Source organism: Lepus europaeus, chromosome 4 (assembly GCF_033115175.1).
Source record: "Lepus europaeus isolate LE1 chromosome 4, mLepTim1.pri, whole genome shotgun sequence".
In the NCBI taxonomy this organism is placed as follows: Eukaryota; Metazoa; Chordata; class Mammalia; order Lagomorpha; family Leporidae; genus Lepus; species Lepus europaeus.
In genome coordinates this window covers 125980984-126006153 of record NC_084830.1, presented here as the reverse complement: position 1 = coordinate 126006153, position 25170 = coordinate 125980984, and the positions used below count along the sequence as shown (strand labels likewise).

The following is a 25170-nucleotide window of genomic DNA, read 5'->3' as shown; positions in this document are numbered from 1 at the left end:
TACGTACCTCTAAGGGTTATTATGTAATGAAAAATAGAAATATCTTGTGCTACATAGGAAAAATTACTATTTTTATCTTAAAATGAACTATTAGCAATGATTTTTATTTATATGCAAAATTAAACCTCAAAAATATGAATTCAACTGTCTGTTTTGTGGACATCTAGATAGAGGCTTGGATAGGGTGAAGTTTTGTTGTTTTACTAAGTGGCAAAAATATTCCCATAAAAGAAGTTGAAGAATACAGATTAGCAAAAAGAACAAAATTAGTAGTCAGAAATAACCACTGTTAGACTTTTGATGTATGTCCTAATGAATATAATTTATATGTATTAGAATAGAAGAGGACATTTGACAAAAATAGGATTGTACTGAACAGGCAGTTTTATAACTTGCTGTTTCTCAGTGAAGTCTACGGGAAGTTTTTTGTTTGTTTCTTACTTTTTTTGCTGGTGTTATCATGATAAAAAAACATAACATAAAAGGTACCATCTTAAGCATTTTTAAGCATATATTCGGTAGTGTTAAGTATAGTCACAGTGCTGTGAAACAAATTTCCAGGACAAATTTTATGGACAAAATGGAAACTCTATACCCATTAAGAAACAACCCCATCCTCCCACCCCTGACCCCTGTCTCTCAAGACCCTGGTATCCACCATTCTACTTTCTGTTTCTATAAATCTGACTACTTTAGATACTGCATATAAATGAAGTATTTGTTTTTTTGCAACTGGCTTATTTCATTTAGCATATTGTCCTTAAAGTTTATCTGTGTTGTCGCATGTGTCAGAATTCCCTTCTTTTAAAAAAATTTTTATTTTAGTATTAATTTTATCTGAAAGTCAGAGAGAAGGAGAGACAGATTGAGATCTTTTATTTGTTGGTTTACTGCTCCACATGCCCATAACAGCTAGGGCTGGGCCAGGCTGAAACCAGGAGCCTAGAACTCAATCCAGACCTCCCTTGTGGGTAACAGGGACCCAATTGTTTGAGCCATCGTGTGCTACCTTCCAGGGTGAACATTAACAGGAAGCTGGGGGCTGCCACTGTGGCATAGCAGGTAAAGCCACTACGTGCAGTGCCAATATCCCATATGGGCGCCAGTTCGAGTCCCGGGTGCTCCACTTCTGATCCAGTTTTTTGCTCTGGCCTGGGAAAGTGGAAGAAGACGGCCCAAGTCCTTGGGCCCCTGCATTGGCATGGGAGACCTGGAAGAAGCCCCTGGTTCCTCACTTCGGATCAGCTCAGCTCCAGCTGTTGCGGCCATTCAGGAGTGAACCAGTAGGTGGAAGATTTCTCTTTGTCTGTCTCTGCCTCTGCCTTTCAAATAAATACATAAATATTAAAAAACAAAACAAAAAACAGGAAGCTGGATTGGAAGCAGAGGAGCCACGACTCAGACCAATAACTTCAGTATGGAATGCAGGCATCCCAAGCAGTAACTCAACTGCTGCACCAGACTCTCACATCTTTCCTTCCCTTTCAATGCTGAGTAATATTGTCTTGTGTATATACACTATATTTTGTTTTTTTATTTATCCATCAGTGGACTTTCAGTTGTTGCCACCTCATTATGTTGCATGATGCTGCTGTGAACAGGGGTATGTAGTATCTCTTTAAGACCTTCCTTTCAATTTTTTTGAATGTACACCCATAAGTGGGATTGCTGGATCATATGGAATTCTATATGTTTTCTTTTTTTTTTTTTTAAGACTTATTTATTTGAAAGGCAGAGTTACAGAGAACAAGAGAGAGAAAGAGAGAGATTGAGAGAGAGAGATCTTCCATTGCTGATTCAGTCCCCAAATGGCTGTAATGCCCAGGCTGGGCCAGGCCAAAGCCAGGAGTCAGGAGCTTCTTCCAGGTTTCCCATGTGGGTGCAGGGGTCCAAGCATTTGGGCCATCTTCTGCAACTTTTCCAGACACATTAGCAGAGGGCTGGATTGGAAGTATTGCAGCCAGGACTTAGACCAGAGCCTATATGTGATGCCAGCGCTTCAGGGCTTGGCTTTAACCCACTGAGACAAAGCACCAGCCCCTATGTATTTTTTTTTAAAAATTTAATGTATTTGAGCGGCAGAGGGAGAGGTAGAGACAGAGATCTTCTTCTATTTTGTGGTACACTCTCCAAATGCTCCTAACAGCTAAGGTTGTACCAGGCTGTCGCCGGGAACAAAGGACCCAGTCCAGATTGCCTATTGTCATCAGCCAACTGTGGGTTAGCAAGAAGCCGGAATCAGGAACATGGCTGGGACTCCATCCTAGGCATTCAAAAATCAAATACAGGTGTCCTAAGTGGCATCTTAACCACTACACCAAATGCCTGCCCTGGGGATTCCCTTCTTCACTTTTTGAGGAATGTGCACACTGCATTCTATAGCAACTGCCCCATTTACAACAATGCTTGGGGTGGTGCCGGAGGAGATGGCAGTGTGGCACAGATGTTAAGCAGACAATTGTGATGCTGGCAGGGTGCCAGGTCAAGTCCTGGCTGTTTTGTTTCCAATCCAGCTTCCTGCTAATGCGCCTGGGAAGGTAGCTGTAGATGACCCTAGTGCTTGGACCCCTGCCACCATGTGGGAGACCAGGATAGAGTTCTTGGCTCCTGGCCCAGACCTGTCTGTTGTGAGCATTTGGGGAATGTACTCAGGGATGGAAGCCCTCTCTTGCTCGCTCGCTCTCTCTTGCTCTCTCTCTCTCAGTCTGCCTTCCAAAACAGAATTTCCAAAGAGCAACTGAAGAAATCATCATCCTAACAATGATGGAAGAAATCGGCCAAAGCAAGCCCTGCATCCTGTAGAAATGTACCTAAATGGTTGTAATCAAGCCCTTCTCAAAAGTTCTTTTGCTCTGGAACACAAATGAAAGAATATTCTAAAGGGATTAGTTTCAAATTCACAGCAAGTACCAAAAACACCTGATTTGCCGAACAGGTTGGGGTTAGCTCTTTTGCTGTTTGGAGGTTAACGTGTCTGGCTAAAAGAGGTAAGGGCTTCTCCAACAAAACAAGATGAGTCCCTCACATTCAAGTTGTATTCTTCACTTTTCAAAGCCTGCCGGTCCATTTCCCATTGGAGCTACACCTAGGTTCTGTGACAAACAGGACATGGAGTACTCTACCCCTTTTTCAGAGGAGGATCCTGAGGCTTGGGAAAGATACCCTGAGTGTTCTCCCGGCCAATGGTGAGCCCAGCCCTCTGATGTCCCAGCCCTGTGTTCTTCCGCTTGGGCCCCACTCTTTCTTTTGCAAACCTGCCCACCCACCCAGGGAACCTTCTGGGTTCAAGAGGATCAAAAAACAACAACACTTACACAGTCACAGACGTTTATTTATCATCCTCCCAGGATGGATTAACACTTGAATTCTCCCAAAAGCATGATGACTGTGCCTGTTTTATGCAAGAGGAAGCAGAAGCACAGAGAGGTTTCAGGGCTTACTCACACAGCAAGACTGCAGAGCTGGGATTCCACCCAAGCAGCCTGGCCAGAAGCCCAGGCCCTTCACCCCTCTGCTAGTTACACCATGCTGCTGATTAAAGAACTTTCCAAACAAAGCTGTTTATTGACAGATGAGCAGCCCCGATAGGCAGTGAGGCCCCTATTCTAAGCACTTCCAGTGAATCAAAGTGGAGGAATATTTAAAGGGCTCTTAGGCTTAAGGGAGAGTGTGAGGCCAAGCATGCTGGAAGATTCCTTCTAACCCAGGACTTGATGAAATCGCTTGTAGATTCCAGCGTTTCAGATGAGGACAGTGACAAATGTTCCTGGCCATTGGGTTTCCTGATTGAGCATGCTTTCGCAGCCCGCCCAACCTGCCCACCCTCCTCTACTCATTGGCACTGGGATCAGTGAGCTGGGAGAACAGGTGGCTGTGCTATGCGTGGCTCATCATGGAAATCTGACAGCATGGTTCTCAGCCTAGAGACTGGGGAGGGGGGACAGCAGCGTACTGAATTGCAGGGTGTCTGCTGTCCGATTAGATCAGCGCACTGTGTGCAGTGCTGCAGAGATACAACACGCCAGCCTCACTCCTGGGCTCCAGGCCCAGATGTTAGTCACAGAGCTGCAGCCAGAGCTCTACCGGCTCTCAGCAGCACCTTACTCGACCACTTCATCCCATGAATTGGGGTTTGGAGTCCCAGAGAGGGGGAAGCACCTTGTTAGAGGTCACACAGCATTCATTCAACATATCACTGTGCTTGGCCCCAGGGATACTAAGGGTGAGCAGAACAGCCACGAGCTCCACTCTCTCAGAGCTCATCTGTTAGTGGAGCAGGTAAACACACAAAATCAAAGATTGCAACTGTGCTCTGAGGAACACAAAGTACTGCAAGTTGATCTGAGGAGGTCTCTCTGAGAAGGAGCTGCTTAAGCTGAGGCTTGAAAGAAAAGGTGCAAGCACCCTTTTCTGTTTTCGGGCCACCCCCTCATGCTTCCTGGCCTACATGCTCTTCCACATGACTGGCTCCTGATAGTTGAGGCCAGCACTGTAGCATAGTGGGTAAAGCCGCCACCTACAGTGCCAGCATCCCATGTGGGCACCGGTTCAAGTCCCAGCTGCTCTATTTCCAATCCAGCTCCCTGCTAATGTGGCTGGGAAAGTAGTGGAAAATGGTCCAAGTCCTTGGGCCTCTGCATCTACGTGGGAGACCTGGAAGAAACTTCTGGCTTCAGACCTGCCCAGGCCTGACCATTGCAGCCATTTGGAGCCATTTGGGGAGTGAACCAGCAGATGGAAGATACCCCCCCCCCCGCCTCTCCTCTGTAACTCTTTCATACAAATAAAATAAATATTAAAAAAAAAAAAAAAAAAAGGAGACGAGGAACAGGCAGTGTTGGGGAAGACTGGGAGAGGTGGGAGCGCAGCAGGAATGCTGTCCTGGGATGAGGAGTTGGCACAAGGCCAGAGCTGTATGAGGCAGGCGGGGCGGGGTGGGGGGGACAGGAAGTGGAATGGATCTCCTGGGCCAAGGTGAGAGGGGTGGAGCTTACATTTGTTGCTCAGGAAGTTATTGGAGGGCTCTTTTTATGTTTTTTGCCAGAGTGGCAGACATACTGTAATACTTCCTGCTCTTCTCAGGTGTAGGGCTCCCAGAAGCCATTACCTTGGAAATTTTCAGAAAACACATCAGGCAGTCCTGCCCATGCAAAATGAGTTGGATTTTCTTTATCTTTTTTTTTTTTTTTTTTTTTTTTTTTTTAGACAGGCAGAGTGGACAGTGAGAGAGAGAGACAGAGAGAAAGGTCTTCCTTTTGCCGTTGGTTCACCCTCCAATGGCCGCCGCGGCTGGCGCGCTGCAGCCAGCGCACCACGCTGATCCGATGGCAGGAGCCAGGTGCTTATCCTGGTCTCCCATGGGGTGCAGGGCCCAAGTACTTGGGCCATCCTCCTCTGCACTCCCTGGCCACAGCAGAGAGCTGGCCTGGAAGAGGGGCAACCGGGACAGAATCCGGAGCCCCGACCGGGACTAGAACCCGGTGTGCCGGCGCCACAAGGCGGAGGATTAGCCTGTTGAGCCACGGCGCCGGCCTTTATCTTATTTTTTTTTTAAAGATTTATTTATTTATTTGCAAGTCAGAGATACACAGAGGGAGGAGAGGCAGAGAGAGAGGTCTTCCATCCGATGGTTCCCTCTCCAATTGGCCACAACAGCCAGAGCTGCGCCAATCCAAAGCTAGGAGCTAGGTCTCCCACGCGGGTGCAGGGGCCCAAGGACTTGGACCGTCGTCTTCTGCTTTCCCAGGCCATAGCAGAGAGCTGGATCAGAGGAGGAGCAGCCAGGATTTGAACCGGCATCCCGTATGGCCAGGGCCATTAACCCACTGTGCCATGGTGCCGGCCTCAGGATTTTCCTTATCTTAATCTAGTGATCTCTACGCACTTTGCCACATCACTCACATTCATTTGTAGTTTCTTGTTCTTACCACTGTTCTCAAACAGACCCAGAGATCCATATGCTGTGGGAAGTTGCAAACCTCTCTGATCCAGTGACTGTCCCGGGCACCAGCAACCAGGCAGCCCCATCACCTTGCAGCCTCACTTCTGTGGTCAGTGTGCATTCTTTTTGCCAGTACAAGCAGGACATAACATACAGTGCTACTGAGTTAGCTCAGATGGGGCCTGCATTATGGTGCAGCAGGTCAAGCCACCATTTGCGAGCTGGAATCCCATTTGGAACACTAGTTAGAATGCTTGTATGTCCGGGCTGCTCTGCTTCCCATCCAGCTTCCTGTTAGCACTGGGAAAGCATCAGGTGATGGCCCAAGTATTTGGGTCCCTGCCACCCATGTGGAATATCTGCATGGGGTTCTTGTTTCCTGGCTTTGGCTTAGTCCACAACTGGCTGTTGGGGCCTTTTGTGAAGAGAACCAGTGGATGGATGAAAGATCCCTCCCTCCCCCGCCCTGTCTTGCCCTCTCTTTCTGTTGCTCTGCCTTTCAAATAAATAAATATATCTTTAAAAAAAAAAAAACCTGATAGAATGGGAAGACACTTACGGAACATTTAGACTTTTTTCAGATAAGGGAAAACTAAAGTCCAAAAAGGGGAAAAGATCCATAGACAGTAGCAGCAGAGCCGGTGTTGGAAGGCAGACCATTTCCTGTGTAACACTGCCTGGGACTGCACCTGCAGAAAGGGAGACAGTGTCACAAACCTGAGCTAGGGTTCTCAAAGGGGGTTCTACTGAACACTGGACCCAGGGGGTCTGATCTGCATCGCTAAGTGTGGGGGTGCTGTAGTCACTGCCTCCTTCCTAAAGGTTCACCATGAATATTAAAGGCCCTGAAACATCCTGCAGCAGAGCTGGTGTTAACATTGCCCAATGGTTCCCCCAGGGATTGAATGGCGGAGTGCATCCTGGTGTATATTTATTCACATTCTATGGAATTCTTGAGGAGCAAAAAAAAAAAAAAAAAAATCCTCTATCCATAGGCTCAGGGTAATGGTGTCATAAATGTTAGCTGTTATTCTTAGGACTATTACTACGATGGGGGCTGGGGCCACACTTCATAGTCAGGCTTGTGTGATGGCACCTCCCTCCAGGTGTCTTGTATAGTGCTCAGACTTCACAGGTGATGCATGTCAGTTAATCAACAAACCCTGGCAGTTTGTGTTGACTCTGGACCCCCTGGGTCACACATCCTCAGTGAAGTAAAGGACAACTAATTTCTTTCATCTTTCAAGGAAACAGCCTGAGGAATCTTAGTAAGGATGCTCAGAAATAGCTTTGAAGGTCAACAAATGCAAAAGCAGTTCTCCCTATTCTCTGCCCTCCTTTTTTTTTTTTTTTTTTTTTGACAGGCAGAGTGGACAGTGAGAGAGAGAGACAGAAAGACAGAGAGAAAGGCCTTCCTTTTCCGTTGGTTCACCCCTCAATGGCCGCTATGACCTGTGCACTGTGGCCGGCACACCATGCGATCCGAAGCCAGAAGCCAGGTGCCTCTCCTGGTCTCCCATGTGGGTGCAGTGCCCAAGCACTTGGGCCATCCTCCACCGCACTCCCGGGCCACAGCAGAGAGCTGGACTGGAAGAGGAGCAACCGGGACAGAATCTGGTGCCCCAACTGGGACTAGAACCCGGGGTCCCGGCGCCGCAGGCGAAGGATTAGCCTAGTGAGCCGTGGCGCCGGCCTGCCCTCCTTTTTAATATGAGCAAAACCTCCTCCTCAGTTTCAAGTTCTAACTCAGGTCCGGCCACCCCCCGGAAGGCTTATCTGACTACCTCCTCCCCGTCCTTCTCACCTGTGGTCCTCTCTGCTCTCTTTTTAGTCTCTTGGACTTGTCTGCAACAGGTGTTTGGTGACTGGCTTGCCTTCATTCTGTGCTGGATCTAAATGAGGGTATTATCTGGAAGTCCCACGAGAGGAGGGGCAGGGACATGAGGCTCCCTGATGTGTGCTGGGCTCCCCTAATCACATTTAAGTTCAATTAAAAGAAATACCATGTGGGCCAAAAATCACATGCCTGTGAACTGAAATTGGACTGACAGCTTGCAATAGCTAGGATACTCTCTGGTGGGGAAGGGCCCTGGATTTAGAATTTTTTTTTTTTTTTTGACAGGCAGAGTGGACAGTGAGAGAGAGACAGAGAGAAAGGGCTTCCTTTGCCGTTGGTTCACCCTCCAATGGCCACCGCAGTTGGCACGCTGCGACCGGCGCACCGCGCTGATCCGATGGCAGGAGCCAGGTGCTTATCCTGGTCTCCCATGGGGTTCAGGGCCCAAGCACTTGGGCCATCCTCCACTGCACTCCCTGGCCACAGCAGAGAGCTGGCCTGGAAGAGGGGCAACCGGGACAGAATCTGGTGCCCTGACCAGGACTAGAACCCGGTGTGCCGGCGCCGCAAGGCGGAGGATTAGCCTAGTGAGCCGCAGCGCCGGCTTGGATTTGGAATTTTGAGAGGTCCTGAAGCTCCTGCTAAATGGCAGCCTGACTCCAGATGAAACACCTCAGCTTTCTGAGCCTCAGTGTTCTCATCTATAAAATGGAGTAACAATTGTTCTGCCTTCTTTGTGGGATTTGAAGAATGCTTTTCTTGACTATGCCAGTGACCATGACCCCCTTAATGAAAACAGCAAACATTTATCCAGCACTTAACATGTAGCACGCACTGTACTAAGCACTTTGGGTACCTCATTCAATCCTCAGGGGGAGGTGCTGTTGTCAACCCCATTTTATATTTGAGGATACTGAGGAGATAGAGGCAAAGGAAGTTGCCCAAGGTTACGGAGATGGTGGGTGGCAGAGCTGGGACTGCGGAACACTTTCACAAATAGTTGGTTCACTTAATCTTCTCCTAGGCATGATGAATTTAGCAGGCAAATATTTCCCTTTTCACCATTTTGTAGATGGAGATGCCGAAGCTCAGAGAAGCAAAGTGACTTGTCTGAGGTCACACAGCTAGAAAGTGTACAAAGCTGGGCCTAAACCTAAATCCTTTGCCCTTTTTTTTCTGTGTCACATGTACCGGACAGACAAGTGATCTATGAAGAGAACAATGTGCTGGTGTAGGGAGTTTTGTTCCCTGGGGCAGGGACTATATCTTATCCTTTATTGTTTCCAATCCAGTCCCTGGGGAAAGGGCCTTCTGTCCTGGAGATGGGTGCTCATGTCTGACCAAGTGACAGTTCTGTTGAGTAATCCTGCCCTGTGACCAGTTACGGTCATGTTGCCAGGGAAATCATCTCCTGCCTTCCTTCTGACTGCTTACTTCCCCTTGTCTCCATGGACCTCGATGTTTCCTTTAACTATTGTTTTCATCTGCTTGAAAGAGAGAGTGCCTGCACTAAACTTACCTGGTTTATTCCGCAAATGCTTGCAACAGTCAGGGCTGTGCCAGGCCAAAACCGATTCCTGGAGTTCCTAGATGGAACTCTATCCAGGCCTCCCACGTGGGTAGCAGATTGGAAGCAGAATAGCAGGGACTCAAACTGGCATGCGGATATGAGATGTGGGCATCCCAAGCAGTGGCTAACCTGCTTTACCACAACGCCTGCCCTCGGGATGTTTTCTAATCCTAGAATGTTTAAACGTGGTTGTGTGAGTTTGTCTGACTGGGACGTTTTTGCATTTTCTATGTGTGCTACCTGTCTCCTGTGGTGTGCTTAGAGCTCTGGGATGGGCGGGGTGAGGTCTAGGTTCTCACCTTGCTTCTGCTGCCCTGACATGAGGGAGGAAGTCACTTCACTTCTGTGGGTCTCAGCTGCCAGCTGGGGACTATCACATCTGTTCTGCCTCCACCAAAACTCTGGGAAATGCACAGTGTGACATAAATAGAAGATTGTTCACTGTAATATAAGGCACACCATAGGTGCTCAATAGATACTACTTAACCGACTCCAGGAATAGAATTTACAATAACGTGTGGATAGCACTTGTGATACAAAGTCAAGGAAGGAGAAAATAAAACAAGAAGTAAAATTTCCATATGTGCAGTGCAGTTTCAATTATGGAAATACATGTAGAAAAAAGACTAGAGGAAAATACACCATTGTATTGCCAGTGATTGCCTCTGGGTTGTAGGCTTATATGTAGCTGTTTATTGTGTGTGCGTGTTTTTTTTTTTTTTTAAGATTCACTTGTTTATTTGAAAGAGTGAGAGAGGGAGAGAGAGAGAGAGAGATCTTTGATCTGCTGGGTCACTCCCCAAATGGTCGCAACAGTCAAGGCTACATCAGGCCAACACCAGGAGCCAGGAGCCTCATCCAGGCCTTCTCTTGAGTGGAAGGGGCCCAAACTATTGGGCCATCTTCTGCTGCTTTTTCCAGGCATATTAGCAGGGAGCTGGATTGGAAGGAAGAGTAGCTGGGATACGAACTAGAGCCCACACAGGATGCCAGTGTCACAGGCGGAAGCCTGACCCACTACATCACAATACTGGCCTCATGAGTTTTGCTTTGCTAGATTCAGACATTGTTTTCTCTGTTCTGTTAAAATTCTCATATTTAAGCCGGCGCCGTGGCTCAGTAGGCTAATCCTCCACTTTGCGGCGCCGGCACACCGGGTTCTAGTCCCGGTCGGGGCACCGGATTCTGTCCCGGTTGCCCCTCTTCCAGGCCAGCTCTCTGCTGTGGCCAGGGAGTGCAGTGGAGGATGGCCCAAGTTCTTGGGCCCTGCACCCCATGGGAGACCAGGATAAGCACCTGGCTCCTGCCATCGGAACAGCGCGGTGCGCCGGCCGCAGCGCGCCTACCGCGGCGGCCATTGGAGGGTGAACCAACGGCAAAAAGGAAGACCTTTCTCTCTGTCTCTCTCTCACTGTCCACTCTGCCTGTCAAAAAAAAAAAAAAAATTCTCACATTTAATTTTTACATTTTATCATTTGAAAGATCTATAATTTAGCACATGGCCTTTGATGGTATTGGCCTTGTTTCTAAAACTAATGTGATCAGGAGGGATCCTGGATACATTCGTTCTTTCCTTGTTCAGAAAACAGGCTCAGTGTTTGCTCTGCATAAGTCACTCTTTTTTTTTTTTTGACAGGCAGAGTGGACAGTGAGAGAGACAGATAGAGATGAAAGGTCTTCCTTTTGCCGTTGGTTCACCCTCCAATGGCTGCTGCGGCTGCACACTGTGCTGATCCGAAGCCAGGAGCCAGGTGCTTCTCCTGGTCTCCCATGCGGGTGCAGGGCCCAAGGACTTGGGCCATCCTCCACTGCACTCCTGGGCCACAGCAGAGAGCTGGCCTGGAAGAGGGGCAACTGGGATAGAATCCGGCGCCCCGACCGGGACTAGAACCCGGTGTGCCAGCGCCGCAGGCGGAGGATTATCCTATTGAGCCACGGCGCCAGCCAGTCACTCTTGATGAGTACTACAAATGACACTGAGAAGAATGAGGTATGACTCCTGTCTTCAAGAAATATAATCTAGGGGCCAGCACCGTGGCTCACTTGGTTAATCCTCCGCCTGTGGTGCCAGCATCCCACATGGGCACTGGTTCTAGTCCCAGTTGCTCCTCTTCCAGTCCAGCTCTCTGCTGTGGCCTGGGAAGGCAGTGGAGGATGGCCCAAGTGCTTGGGCCTAGCACCCACATGGGAGACCAGGAGGAAGCACCTGGCTCCTGGCTTCAGATCGGCACAGTGCGCTGGCCGTAGCGGCCATTTTGGGGGTAAACCAATGGAAGGAAGACCCTTATCTCTCTCTGTCTCTCACACTGTCTAACTCTGCCTGTCAAAAAAAAGTCATAATCTACATGGAGTACAGGACGTACTCATAAGTAACCATAACTTAATGGATAAATGAAAAAGTTGCTTTAGGGAAATTTCCACTAGGAGTAAAGAATGGGGAAAATTCTAGATTTTTGTGAAGAAGTTGGTATTTTATGCTGAGTGTTGAAGGATGAGTAGACAAATGAAAATGGAAAGACATTATTGGTGACAATAAAAATAATTACACCTAATATTCACTTAACACATACCATGTACCTGGCATTCTGCTATCAAATTACACATCTTGGGGTAGATGTTTGGCCTAGAGGTTAAGGTGCCAGTTAAGATACCCTTATCCCATATATCCAGCTACCTGGGTTTGAGTCATGGTTCTGGTTTCCAGTTCCAACTTCCTGCTAATGCACACCTGGGAGGCAACCGCTGTTGGCTTGAGAACTTGGGTCTCTGCCACTCATGTGGGAGACCTGGATTAAATTACCTGCTCCTAGATTTGACCTAGTCCAGCCCTTGCTGTTGCAGACACCTGGGGAATGAACCAGCTGATGAGAGTTCTCTGCCTGTCTTGCTAATAAATAGATAAATCATAATAAAAAATAAATAACACACCTAATCTCACATAAGGTTCATGGAAGCTCTATGAGATAAGTAGTAGTATTATCTCCAATTTATAGATGGAGAAACTGAGGCTTAAAAGGTCAACTATTTGCCCAAAGTCACAAGGTGTTTGAGCTGGGATTCACACCCAGGAACCTCTATTAGGAGCTCTGTCATATGAACTGAGGTTGGAAAATGCAGGCTCGCAGGAGATTAGATGGAGAGTTTTCTGAAGGCAGGGGCACGTGTGTCTTGTTCATCTGTCTCTATGACTAGGCACGAGGCAGTACCCAACCAATGGTAGATAAATCTTTGTCACAAGACAGATCGAAAGGAATGCTGCTTCCCTGCTGTTGGAGTGTAGATGTGTGGCTGTAAGGTAGGACAGGAAGGTTCAGGGTGAGTCTGGGCTGTGTGTGAAAGTGGAGATTTTAAGCAGAGGTGGAGCTGACCAAAGTTCATCACAGAGTCAGAGAGCTGACTGGACAGCGTGCTGGATGGCAGGAAGGAGTTCAGTTAGTGGAAAAGCCCATTGGGAAGTCCAAGGATGGACATGAGATTGGGTGAAGAGTCTGCGTGGTTAGAACTGATGAGAAGAGGGCCGGCGCCATGGCTCAACAGGCTAATCCTCCGCTAGTGGCGCCGGCACACCGGGTTCTAGTCCTGGGGATAGTCATACTTAATGGTAAAGGGTTGTTGTTTCAAGTATGACGGTGTTTCAAAAAATTCATGGCAAAATGGAATTAGAAGATACATTTTTTGAATCAGAAGAATTTTTAAATTCACATATCTTTGTTTTCATAGTACTCACTTTTCATGAACTTCATGAAGACCCCTCATATGCATGGATTTCATCTTTCTTGCACCCAAATGAACTGATCTTTTCATTCCACTTCCCACAGACTTTTTTTTTTAAATAGCCTGGTATTAGGGGAACTGTCAGTACTTGGGGTCCCCCATCCACACACCAGCATCCTTCTTCCATGTTAGCTGTGCTCTTTACTTCACAAGAGGACGTCTTGGCTGCGCCTCCTCCTAAGAACTGAAATAATTTCGTGGCATGTGCCAGAAGGCCCACGAGTCTGCAGGGTCTGGAACAACACTCCCCAGCTGGCACTGTTTGTTTTGGCCAAGGCCCCTTCCTTTGCTAACCCCACCCACTCCTCCATGTCAGTATAGAGGCCTGGGACCCAAGAACCCCTGAATCAGAAGTGATAACAGCTCTCCAGTTCTTCCAGAAACACAAGGTCCTTTGGAAAATCAAACTCAGAGGAAAAAAAAAAAAAAACCTACATAACCAAATGAGTTACATATTCTTTCCTGATAAGCACAGCTAATTCAAGGAATCATTTCTTCCTCCTTTACTTATCCCTCCCTTGAAAAATAAATAAATAAAAAGGACAGAATAATGTCTCATGGAGACTATGTTCCTTCATACACATAAGCACATAAGCCAGATGGACAGATACTAGGCTTCCCCTTCTGTGGAGGGGGAGTGGGAGCACAGCAAGGCTCAGGAGGCTGGCCTGTCACACAGCATACCCTGCCATGAGACCTAGCTGATAAATCAGTCCCACGGAGCTCTAGTTTTTCATTCAAGTCTTCTCTGTCTCTAGGAAGTTGTCCACAAGAACATAATTAACTATGAAGAGGCATCTGAACCCACTTGATGATTTTTCAAGTTTGATTTTTGTCATTGTTATGTGTTTACACTTAAGCCCTAGGCACAAAATGACCTGATCCTTGTCATTTTCTGTACAAAGCATATTTTGTTTTACCTCTTTTTGGGGCCTGAGGTCACATATTGCTTAATTATTTGTCCTTCCTAAATAAAGCTTATCTTAGGGAGGGACAGGATTCAATTTTTTCAGTATCTTTCTGAGGCCTACGTATTTGATGAATTCTTCATAAATACTTGAGAGGGCAGTGAAGAGAAGAGAAGCAGGCAAAACAGTGTGGTTTCTGGAAAATGTCGGTAAAAGATTTATATTGGTGCAAAAGCTTTTTTTTTTTTTTTAACTTATCTATTTATTTGAAAGTTTGAGTTACACAAAGAGGCAGAGAAAGAGAAAGAAAGAGGGAGAGGGAGAGAGGTCTTCCATTTGCTGGTTCATTCCCTAAATGGCTGCAACAGCCGGAGCTGCACTGATCCGAAGCCAGGAGCCAGGGGCTTCCTCTGGGTGCAGGGGCCCAAGGACTTGGGCCATCTTCTACTACTTTCCCAGGCCATAGCACAGAGCTGGATCAGGAGTGGAGCAGCCAGGACTAGAAGCGGCACCCATATGGGATGCCAGCGCTTCAGGCCAGGGTGTTAACCCACTGCACCACAGCGTCAGCCCACAAACTTTTTGAAGTACTTTTCTAGTTACTCAATAAAAGTGGCTATTCTTAATGCTTTGGTCATTACTACTATTTAGAAATAATACATACACTTGGACTGCCACAGTGGGTCCAGAATTTAAAAAAACTGTAATTCAAATCTCAACTCCATCACTAAGATTTATTCATTTATTTTCATTTTTATTTGAAAGGCAGAAAGATGGAGAGACAGAGAGATCTTCCATCCACTAGCTCACTCTCCAAAAGTCCCCTTTGGCAAGGGCTGGGTCAGGCCAAAGCCAGGGGTCAGGAACTCCATCTGGGTCTCCCAAGTGGTGCCAGAGACCCAAGTATTTAAGCCATCATCTGCTGCCTTCCAGAGTGCTGGTTAACAGGAAGCAAGGACTCCAAACAAGCACTTTGATGTGGGACAGGGCCTCCCAAGGGGGCAAGCAAGGCCCAAATACCTCCCCCGCCCCCGTTCCATTATTTTAATGTAGGAAGAGTACTGGATTTAGGGTTAAGAGATTAAGGTGTGAGGCCTTGCCATGGAATAGCTATGTGGCCTTGGATAAGTAACTTCACATCTGTGAACTTCAGATGCAAAAGGAGGAGATTGAGTCGTCATTACTTCTCCTCCTTCCAGCTCTAACAGCCCCTATGTCTACAGTGTAGTCATTTCCTTCCTCTGGCCCCAGTGTGCTCTTCCCTACATCAGGGCAGGTCCAGGGTGTGTGGATCCCAGTGCCTGTCCAGCTTAGTCGCAAAGGGGCCTGGCCATTGTCTGTCTGGCTCTGACTCTGACAGCTGGGTGGCAAGAACGACAGAGCCCAGCCACCCTTACAGTTTGTGTGGGGGCACCTGGCTCCTTTATTTCAATTATAAAAATATAAGGGAAAAATGATCACGATGACAATTTTGTCCCCTATTAATAAAAAAAGTCCAGGGTTTAGCGTGAATAGTACCTTCAGGAAATATTTATTAATAAATAAAGCAAACAAAAATAATAGTACATCTCAACAGCAATGCAGAACAACTTCCCTTCTAAGGCTGTAATGTAATGCCTTTAAAAGTAGAGTCTTGCTTAAATGCATTGCGCTCACTGTAATCGTTAACTTCCTTGATACCTCTTTTGAAGTATATGGAATTTAGACAGCACTTTGACCAGCATTGTCTCATCTGACCCTTCATAGAAGCCAAAGAATGGGAACAAATCAGGCATTATTTATCCCCATTTTTAACATGGGTAGGGGGCCTGGGGAAAGTGTGGAGAGCTGACCAAGGCTTACAGGCCCGGTGACAGGAGAGTTGGAGCAACCATTCAAATGGCCTAGCTTTCTCCAGCCATACTTGCCAGTACTCCTGGTTACAGCAATCCTACAACGCAGCCTTGCCGGCTGGGGTGGTTCAGCTCCTCCCCGCCCCCCCCCAAGTCCTCTCCGCGATCCAGCAGGTAGTGTGCCCTACTCCCTGTCTTGGAGTTGGCTAACATTCCGGGCTGTTGTGTCTGGAGCTGATGGGAGCACAGCCGTTCAGAGGCCGGGGCTTGGCTCAGGGAAGGGTGGGACCACCTGGCGCGCGTCGGCACCAAGAGGTCTCATTAGACACGCAGATTTCTGGGTCCGATCCCTGACCGTGTCTGATTCCTAACACTTCGGGATCCGCGTTTCAGTCAGTCTTCCCTCATCACCCAAACTGAAGTAGTTGATTTACTCTTACTATCGCAGTAGTTACTGTCGTCGTGGCTACCAAGGAAGCATTTATCACTACTGTCTCCTTCGCTACCTTAGAATGGGAATTCCACGAGACCGGGGACTAGTCTGGTTTCCCAGAACCCTGCAGCCCTCACGGTGCGAGGTCAGTGAATATTTATCGAATGAATGTACGCTGAAGTTTGAAACCGCTGTCACGCACCGCTCCGTCAGTTTACTACGGGGAAACTAAGTCTCCCGGCGGTGGAAGCGCCCGCCCCAGGGTTGGTAGGGGGAAGGGCCAGGGTAAAACTTCACAGTCTGAGTCCCGAGCGAGCACCGGCTCTGCTCCGCACAAAGCGACTCTTCAGGGAAAACGAAATCCACTCGGAAGAAAAGGCGATTTCTTCTCACAAATGCTCGTTTTCGGGGGGGGGGGGCTCGTGGGCGTGGGGGCTACGGGTAATTCCGTTCTCACTCACGATGCGCCGGCTGCCCCTGAGAGGCAAGGGCCTGTCCTCCAAGACCCGAGTCTAACCCATCTCCGAGCCGCGTCCCGGCCGGGGCCCAGCTGGGAGGAGCCGCGCACAGCCCGCGGAGGTGAGCGCCGCTCGTCCAAGGTCACTCGAGCAGGGCCCGGAGGGGTCAGGCCCCCCGGGAGCCGGCAAGGGGAGGTGTTCGGCTCGGATGAAGACCCCCCTTTAGCAACTTGGCAGTCGGGGGAGACATTAACGACTTCGTCCCCGAATCCGGCACGAAATCTAAAGAGTGCGAGCAGGCCGAATCGGCCGCATGGCCCGTTCCCATGTGCTCCACCTGCGCCCTCTCTCACGCGCTGGCCCTTTAAGGCACCTCCCCCTCTCCAATCCCCCCCCCCCACCTCTCCTGCTTCGCCATTGCCTGCACCCCCCCCACCTCTAGAATTGCATCAGGCACGTGCTCGCCCCCGTCCGGTCTGAGCTCCGCCACCACCACTCCTCCACCCCCCCGCCCCGCTCGGGAGGTGCACCGAGGAATCGGAGGCGAGGGGAGGGGCGAGGGGCGGGCCCGCGTGGCCGTGCGCGCGCGCTCCCGCCGCCTCCGCCAGCCTGCCCGTCGCCCAGGGCCAGCCCAGCGGGCGCGCGCCCGCCGCGCCGTCCCCTCCCCTCGCCAGCCGCGTCGCGAGGCGCGCGCCCGCCCGCCGCCTGCCGCGGATCGCGTGGTCTGCTCGGCTCGCCGCGCCTCTCCCCCGTCCTTCCATATTGCTGCAGCCCCCGAGCCGGGAAGCCCGGGCCGCCCCGGGGGCGGGGGGGGAGGGAGGGACGGGACGAGAAGCCTGCCGGGCTCGGGGTGGGGGCGTCTTGCGAGGAGCGGGCGGGGGGGGACGCGCGCCGAGGAGGCCTGGACCGCAGATTGGGGGGCCTTCCTCCCCCCCCCGCCCCACCAGTGGGCCTCGGATCTACGGCGGCTGCATCCGACCGGGAGGGGGGCCGCGCCTAGCGTGAAGCCCGACTCTTCTCCGCAGGGACTGGGGCCCAGCGCCCCGGAGGAAGGCGTCGCGGGCGCCCTGCGAGCCAAGTTCGAGGCGGGGGAGGCAGCCTCGGGCGCGCCCGGCTTCTCTGGGGGGGCGGGCGCGCAGATGGCCACTCAGGTGGAGCCGCTGCTGCCGGGGGGCGCCCCCCTCTTGCAGGCCGAAGAGCACGGGGGGCTGGTGAGGAAGAAGCCTCCACTGGCGTCCGAGGGCAAGGGCGAGCCCGGGGCGAACGACGTCGGAGGCGGGGAGCCGGACGGCGGCGCCCGGAGACCCCGACCGCCCTACGCCAAGCCACACAAGGAGGGCACTGGGCAGCAGGAGCGCGAGAGCTCACGGCCGCCGCAGCCGCCCGGCGCCGAGGGCCCAGTCAGCGACGGGGAGGAGGGCGGCGGCGGCGAGCCGGGCGCTGGCGGAGGAGCGGCCGGAGCCGCGGGCGCCGGGCGCCGAGACTTCGTGGAAGCCCCCCCGCCCAAGGTGAACCCGTGGACTAAGAACGCGCTCCCGCCGGTCCTGGCCACCGTGAACGGACAGTCCCCTCCAGGTGGGTCTCCGTGCTTGCTCTCCAGGGTCCAAGGGGCCTCTTCCGGGGATACCGGCGTCCCCTCCCCCAGCGGCCTCCGGGGGTCGGCCCCTGGTCGTGGTGACTCGGGATTTTTTTTTTTTTTATTACCTCCTGGCTAATTAGGGTCATCGTGCATTCCCTCCCCCCTCCCGTTGCACGCTCGGGAACCTGCCCCGCTGGAGTGCCGGGCCTCCAGGAGGCCACCTCCTGGGCCGCAGCGGTTAGTGGGCAACGGCGTGGTCCGGGCCTACCTCGCCGTAGAGAGGGGGTGGGTGCTGGTGCCGGGGAAGGGCCTTCTGTCCCCGGCCGCGCGTTGGTTCCAGACGGTCTCTGGTGGGCACCTTCCTGGGAGGCCCCCTCGCCCACCGCGCCCGGGTTTCGGCCGCGTTGCGAGCGTCCCCACGTTGTAAACGCTTAATGAGCATATGTCGGGGGCAGCCCGGCGCCGAGCTCCGGCGGGCCGCACGGACTCGGGATTTAAAAGTTAGCAAGTTTGCTGTCGAGGAGATGGTGTTGGGCCGGAGAATCGCCATTCGGAGACAGACTGAGGTCAGTTACAGGGAGGACGAGGGCGGGAGGAAACCCAACGTGTCATTGAATTCAGTGGTTTCCCTCCAATGCCGGGCACCTTCCGCCTTGAGCTGGAGCCCCGCGGCGAGTGTGCCGGGGGGTGGGGTGGCAGGGAGAGCCAGCTAGGGCCGGCGGAAAACGTGGGGCGGGTGAGGGGCTTGCGGCGACTCGAGGGGCGTGTGGCCGCGGGGAGGGAGTGGCCGGGCGGGCGGGTGACAGTTGGGCGCCGTGCGCTGCGCCGGCGGCCCGCGGGGCCTGTGCGTTCGGTGCGGGTCGCGGCGGCCGGGGTGGGAGGCGGGTGCGGGCCCGAGGCGCGAAGGGTGCGTCTGCGCGGGTGTAAGTGCGCGCCCCCTTCCCGGCATTCCTCCGCAGCCGGGACAACGTGGTGCTCCCCGCGCGCTAGTGCATGTGACCACCGCCCGGTGCGCCCCGGGCCTCCCTCTCGCCTCCGCTTCGGGGTGTTTTTGGGCCCGGCGCCTTGGGGGAGGTGAAGGTGTTGGAAATCCCAGCAGAGCGGTGACAGTGTGGGGAGACGGTCGTAGCAGAATATGGAGTCCGCGCTGGGCCTCCCCTGGCTGGCTTAGGTGGGGGGCGCGCCCTCTCTCTCTTGTTGGTTTGGGGTCCTTTTGAAGTGGGCCGGTGTTGGAACTGAGTGGTCGTTCTAAAACGATGGTCTCTGCCCGTAACCCCGGTGCTTTTTCAAAACTTCCCCGTCCTGCAGTGAGCTGGTTGAGGCTGACTGGTTCAAACCTTCGAAACGGGGAAAGGCAAGAGGAACGGGAGCTTAATGCCTTCACATTCGGAGGGAGGAAGCACTGTTAGTCCTCGGCGCACCACCAGCGCCCATCCTGAAAACAGCACGTGGCCAGTTTTCTTCTTCTTCTTCTTCTTTTTTTTTTTACAAGGTGCTTCAGTTGAAGGGGAGAATTTGGGGTTTACAACAGTGTTCTTTCTACTCCTCCTCCCCTTCCCCCTTTTCCTTCCGAACCCTCTTATGCAAAGGACAATGCTGAAACCTCCCATTTTCTTTCAAATCCCTCCTATCCACCCACAGTGCTAGGGAAAACAACTTTAAGACACTCTTTGGTCCTTCCCCCTCTTTAAACTCAGAGGTATAATCATCCCTAAGAGAGCACTCCTCAGAAGTTTAAATGGGGCTACTCACCCTGGCTGCTGCTTCTGCTTAGCTAATGGTGGACCTGCCTTGTGGGTTTTAAATCAGCCATGACATCAGCTGGTGTTGGGTGCCTGAGCTGGCATTTTGTGTAAGTCCAGGGGCCCTTGATAGCTTGCGTCACTGGGGGTTATTGATTGTGGGAAGAAGACAGCTTGGCTGGCATCTCGCCTTGCCTTCTGAGTGGGTAAGGTGACGGCTGTAAGCTCCCAAAGCGAAATTCTGAGTCTGGTGGATTTGCTGTATTCTTGTCTTTCTGGAACCTTAAGGCAAGAGAGTATCTGTTTGCTAGTTTAGAACCTTTGGAATAGTTTTTGTCTAGCCAAATTAATCCAGTAGTTGAGTCTGTTTAAGCCTGTTAGGGCTGGGCTGCTTTTTGAGAGAATTCTGTGGTTGGATCCTCTGCTCTGTGAGTTAGGTGCTAGCCCTTTCCCTAGAGCCAGCTTGGACCTCTAAGGCCCGTTTCCAGCCCTGCTTTTGTTTGCAGCCTGGGCAAATTTAAATGTGACACCAGCGGAGTGACTGTGTGGTCTTGGGAATTTTTGTGTTCTGTGATGCATATGTTTTTGGGAGTCTACAAAAATGAGTGCCTCATAAGCAAGCTACAAGCTTTCCAAGGCTTGCTGCAGATGCCTATTTTTAGCCCTCCTTTTGGCTCAGATGCTGGTGTTTTAGTTCTTTAAGGGACACATGCAGTAACTAGTAATAAAATATGTTTTACGACATCTTCTCTTTTCTTGAAGGGTTCTCTACTCATGTTTAAGCTTCCAAGTTTTAGGTTTGTAACCTTCAGTCTTGGGATTTGCATTTTGGCTTTTTGAAATCCCCTTGTCCCTTAGGGCATTTTCAAAATGTCTTATAATTTTTTCCTTATTCCAGACACTAAGTGTAAGATGCAGGGTGATGATATATAGCAAATGCTCTGGGGCAGAATTGCATGCATTCATATGTTAACTCTACCACTTGTAAGCCATGAACCCTTGGACAAGTTGTTTAACCATAATCTGTGCCTCACCTTCACCATTTGTATATTGGGATTAATTTGTTACTTAACCTGTCTCATAGGGCTAGTGTGAACATTCACTTTGATGATACATGAAAGATATGAGCCCAGCCCCGGGCCTGTGGTAGCTCTTACATCTGGGTGATTGTGGGACTTTCAGGGACTTTTTCTGAGTCTCCATTTTTCTCCACTTGTAGAATGAGGAGATTGGAAAATGCATGCCTTTCTTTTTTGTTGTTGCTTTAGTGGTACTTTGTGAATAATTGGGATCTGTCTGCTTTCTTTTTTGAAAATTTATTTATATATTTGAAAGAGTTACACTGAGAGAGAAAGAGAGGCAGAGAGAAACATCTTCCATCGGTTGGTTCACTCTCCAGTTGGCTGCAATGGCCAAGCCAGGAGCTGCTTCCAGGTCTCCCACGTGGGTGCAGGGGCCCAAGGACTTGGGCCATCCTCCACCGCTTTCCCAGGCCATAGCAGAGAGCTGGATCGGAAGTGGGGCAGCAGAGACTCACACCAGCGCCCATATGGGATGCCAGCACTGCAGGCGGCAGCTTTACCTGCTACACCGCAGTGCCAGCCCTGAGATCTGTCTCCTTTAAAATTGACTTTGCTTATCCAGTTACATGAAGGGCATGTTATGGATAGCCTTACAGGTTGGTAACCCAAAGAATTGGCTATTTTCCTTTGGAAGTATATGATGATTTTTTTAAAAAATAGGTTTTAATATTTTGCTCTGCCTTTTGTAATGAATGATTGTCTTCGGGGAGAGTGCCCTGGTGCCCTCAGAGCTGTGGGGAAAGGCCAGGGCCACTGAACTAAGTTTGTTGTGGCCAGAACACATGAGACCACCCCAGGAGCCTCCCTCCACCCAGCCAGCAGGATAATCAGTGAGTGGGGTTGCTGTGTACACACCTGTAGCATGGTGTAGTGAGAAAAGTAGAGCCAACTAGGTCTGAGACTTAGGTGTTGTGCTTTAGGTACTCTGTGTGTGTGTGTGTGTGTGTCCCTTTGAAATGCAATTAACTGATGGCACAAAATGAAAAAGTTATAATCGAGCTGCCTCGTGGTGCCCCAGAGATCCTCTGCTGTACTGAGCTGGTGGACAAATAAACTTCTACTCTTTGCTGTTTTCTTTCCTGCCTTTGGATCCTTCCCAAGCTGCCTGTGGCTGTCCCAAGGCATGGCTGTGACCTTAGTGTTAGAGCTACTTCAGACAGTCCACACTCCAGAAAGGGGGCTGCATGTCAGTAAGAGCTCTTCCCTGGATGCATAACAGTCCACACTTTGTGTTGTAGCTGTGCTTCTAATTTGCTGTGCAGCCTTGAGTGAATTACTCACTGTCTCTGAACCACTGTTAGCTCATCTTCAAAGCAAGAATCATGATAATAGCTATTTGAGAGCATTGTGCAAATTAAAGAAGATAATGTTTATAAAGCCCTTTGCTTAGTGCCAGTCACAGAGGAAGTGCCAATAAGTGCTGCTTATTTCATAGTAGCTATTTTTAAGCTTTTGTAATAAATGATCACCATTATTAGAGGTGTTTATTCCACTTTTGATTGTGCCCATGGCTGGCAAGGTAGACACCAGTGGCATGCCTAAGGTTTCTCTGCTTCTTTATCTGTAAAACAAGGGAATTGGATTAGGTCTAAATATCTTCTAATTTCTTCTAGCGTTGAAACTTTTTTTCTTTTCCTTTTTCAGTAAACCACCTTTTCAGAAAAGAAAGAAACGGGAGTAGAGCTTTATATGTGTGTAAATTTGCCCTTATGATTAGGAGCTCCTTCTTTGAACTCAAACTCTGTAAGGGCTGGAGAGACTTGTGAACCTAGGTCGATGGCTTGGAGGGTGCATGTGGCATTGTCCACATTATGTGCCTGACAGTGTGATGATAGGAACATAGAGTGCTGCCTGTGAAAATTCTTTGCCACTACATCTGCTAGCACCATAGATCTCACTGCCCATTTGGAAAGCAAGTGGGTATAGAGGAGCAAATTAATTTGCTGTGAGGTTAGCAATAATCCAGTTTCTAAACGTGGGAAGTTCTAGATAATGCATTTTTTTTTTCAGTAAGTAAATGGCATTTGCATTTTAAAGATTTATTTATTTATTGGAAAGTCAGAGAGGGAGAGAGAGAAATGTCTTCCATCTACTGGCTAAAATGGCCGCAACCTCCAGGGCTGAGCCAGGCCAGGCCAAAGCCGGGAACTTCTAGGTCTCCCATGTGGGTGAGAGGGAGGAGCTGGCGCACTTGGGCCGTCTTCAGCTGCTTTCCCAGGGGTATTAGCAGGGAGTTGAATGGGAAGTGGAGCAGAAAGGATTTGAATGGGCACCCATGTTGGATGGATTTCTATACCACAGTATCTGCCCCTAAATGGCATTTTTTAAAAGGGGGAATTGTTATAGATGAAAAATATTTGTAGCATGCATCAGATGCATTCTTGTGGATCTTATCTTCCTGACTTGAAAAAACTGGGCAATAAGAAGACATTTTGGTACAGTTGAAGAGATTGGCTCATTTCAGATGAGCAAATTTTAGGTAATTAAGGTACCATATTTTGTTAGAGGAAATGATGACATTATGGCTGCTTGTTTGCTTTTAACTCTATAACTAGTGTATTGTGCACCCCCAGACCTAGTTTAGCCTCAGTAAATATGACTTAGGGCACTTTACGCCTATAGCTCAAATCACTTTCTCATTTTCTAAAGAAAGCACATAATGGGGACTCTTCTGAAGGGGAGTGGGAGAGGCAGCCTTAACCTGGTGCCTTCAGCCAGCCACTCTCTCCTTCAGAGTTGGAGTTTCTCACTAACAGGGGAGTGAGTGCCAGCCTGGGCGCAGGAGGTGGTTTCTGGTCCTTTGGAGGCTGGGGGGTAGTCCCAAGCCATCTTAACTCCAAAGTCCCATCTGCTGCTGCCCTTGCCTCCCCACCCAGGACTCCAGGACTGGTTCTCTTTGCTGATCTAACACTTGTCTGCAGTGGGACCTTGACTGGAGTAGGCATTTTATAGCTGCTACTCAGTTCCCATTCTCTTCTGGGAGTTGGGCAGTTAGAGGAGGAGAAGGAGCAGGCCTGGAAACCACAAAAGTCTCTTTAAAATGGAGAGCTTGGCAAGTGGGAGTGCTCCTGTTTGCAAAATCCAAGACAAGCTATTTGTGTGTTTGGGGGGCAGGGGGGTGTGGATAATTAGAGTGCAGGGTCTGGTAAGGCTCCCAGGCTCCACAGGTGCCTCAGTGCTGAGTTATCTAAGGGAGTGGCTGGGATGACCTTACTTTGTGGAAATAGCACAACCTTGTGAAGGGGGAAGGTGAACATGGGCAGTGTGTACCTTTCACTTTGCCACCTTAGATTGCCTACCCTCTGGTCCTTATTCCCAGAATGGGGCTAATTCTTGTACTAAGGTGGTTTTGGGGATCAAATTGATAGTGTGGGTATCCCAGTTTATATCCTACAGGATACATTAAAAGGTCCGAATGAAAAACTTGAGGCCATTATCTGTTCTGAGGGGTAATCAAGAGTTAGCTGGATTTTCCTGAAGCACTGTTTGTGATAGTTCCCAGGGCCAGCTGGCCAACTTCCTATGGCAGGTAGCCTGGTGTCTCCCTGAGGGGTTTTCCTGGAATTCAGGGGACAGTCTCTGCAGGACACATTCTTCCTTTGGTCTGCCTTTGGACTGGCAAAGTCCTTGGTATGGGGACAGGGTGAGGAGTGCAGTCTTTGATGAGTTTTGTAAAGCTGGCCAGATAAATCTGATGAGGGAAGGGACTTGGGCACCTCAGTTGGAGTACTTCTTGTAAACCCCCATGACCCACCTCTGCCTGCCCCTTCCTTAGAGGCCTGTTTACAAGGCGCCTTGTAATATCTCGCCAGGCTTACTGTGGTAACCGCCTTATCCTGGAGACACCCATTCCATTGAATCAAAGTACCATTTCTCTGCTTAGGATGAATTTGCAAGCTTCTCAGAGAAAGGTTAAGTTCTACAGTAGCCACGAGCCTTCTGGATGAATGTCTGCCTGATCTTGGTGTGGTTTTTGCTCTGCTTTTGCTGTACAGTAATTTATTCAGGCTCCTG

At 50.0% G+C, this 25170-nt stretch overlaps 1 protein-coding gene across 2 annotated transcripts in view; it reads left to right on the top strand.

Moving 5' to 3' along the window:
* Nucleotides 1–25170, top strand: part of LARP1 (La ribonucleoprotein 1, translational regulator) — a 118300-nt gene that overhangs the window by 39633 nt on the left and 53497 nt on the right. The window contains exon 1 of one of the 2 annotated variants that reach the window (XM_062188791.1): nt 17632–18328. The exons of the other annotated variant lie outside the window; for it this stretch is intronic. Coding sequence (XP_062044775.1) covers nt 17893–18328 — 436 coding nt within the window. The 5' untranslated portion in view covers nt 17632–17892. Of the gene's footprint in view, nt 1–17631; nt 18329–25170 lie in introns of those variants that run through there. 2 annotated transcript variants of the gene reach the window in all.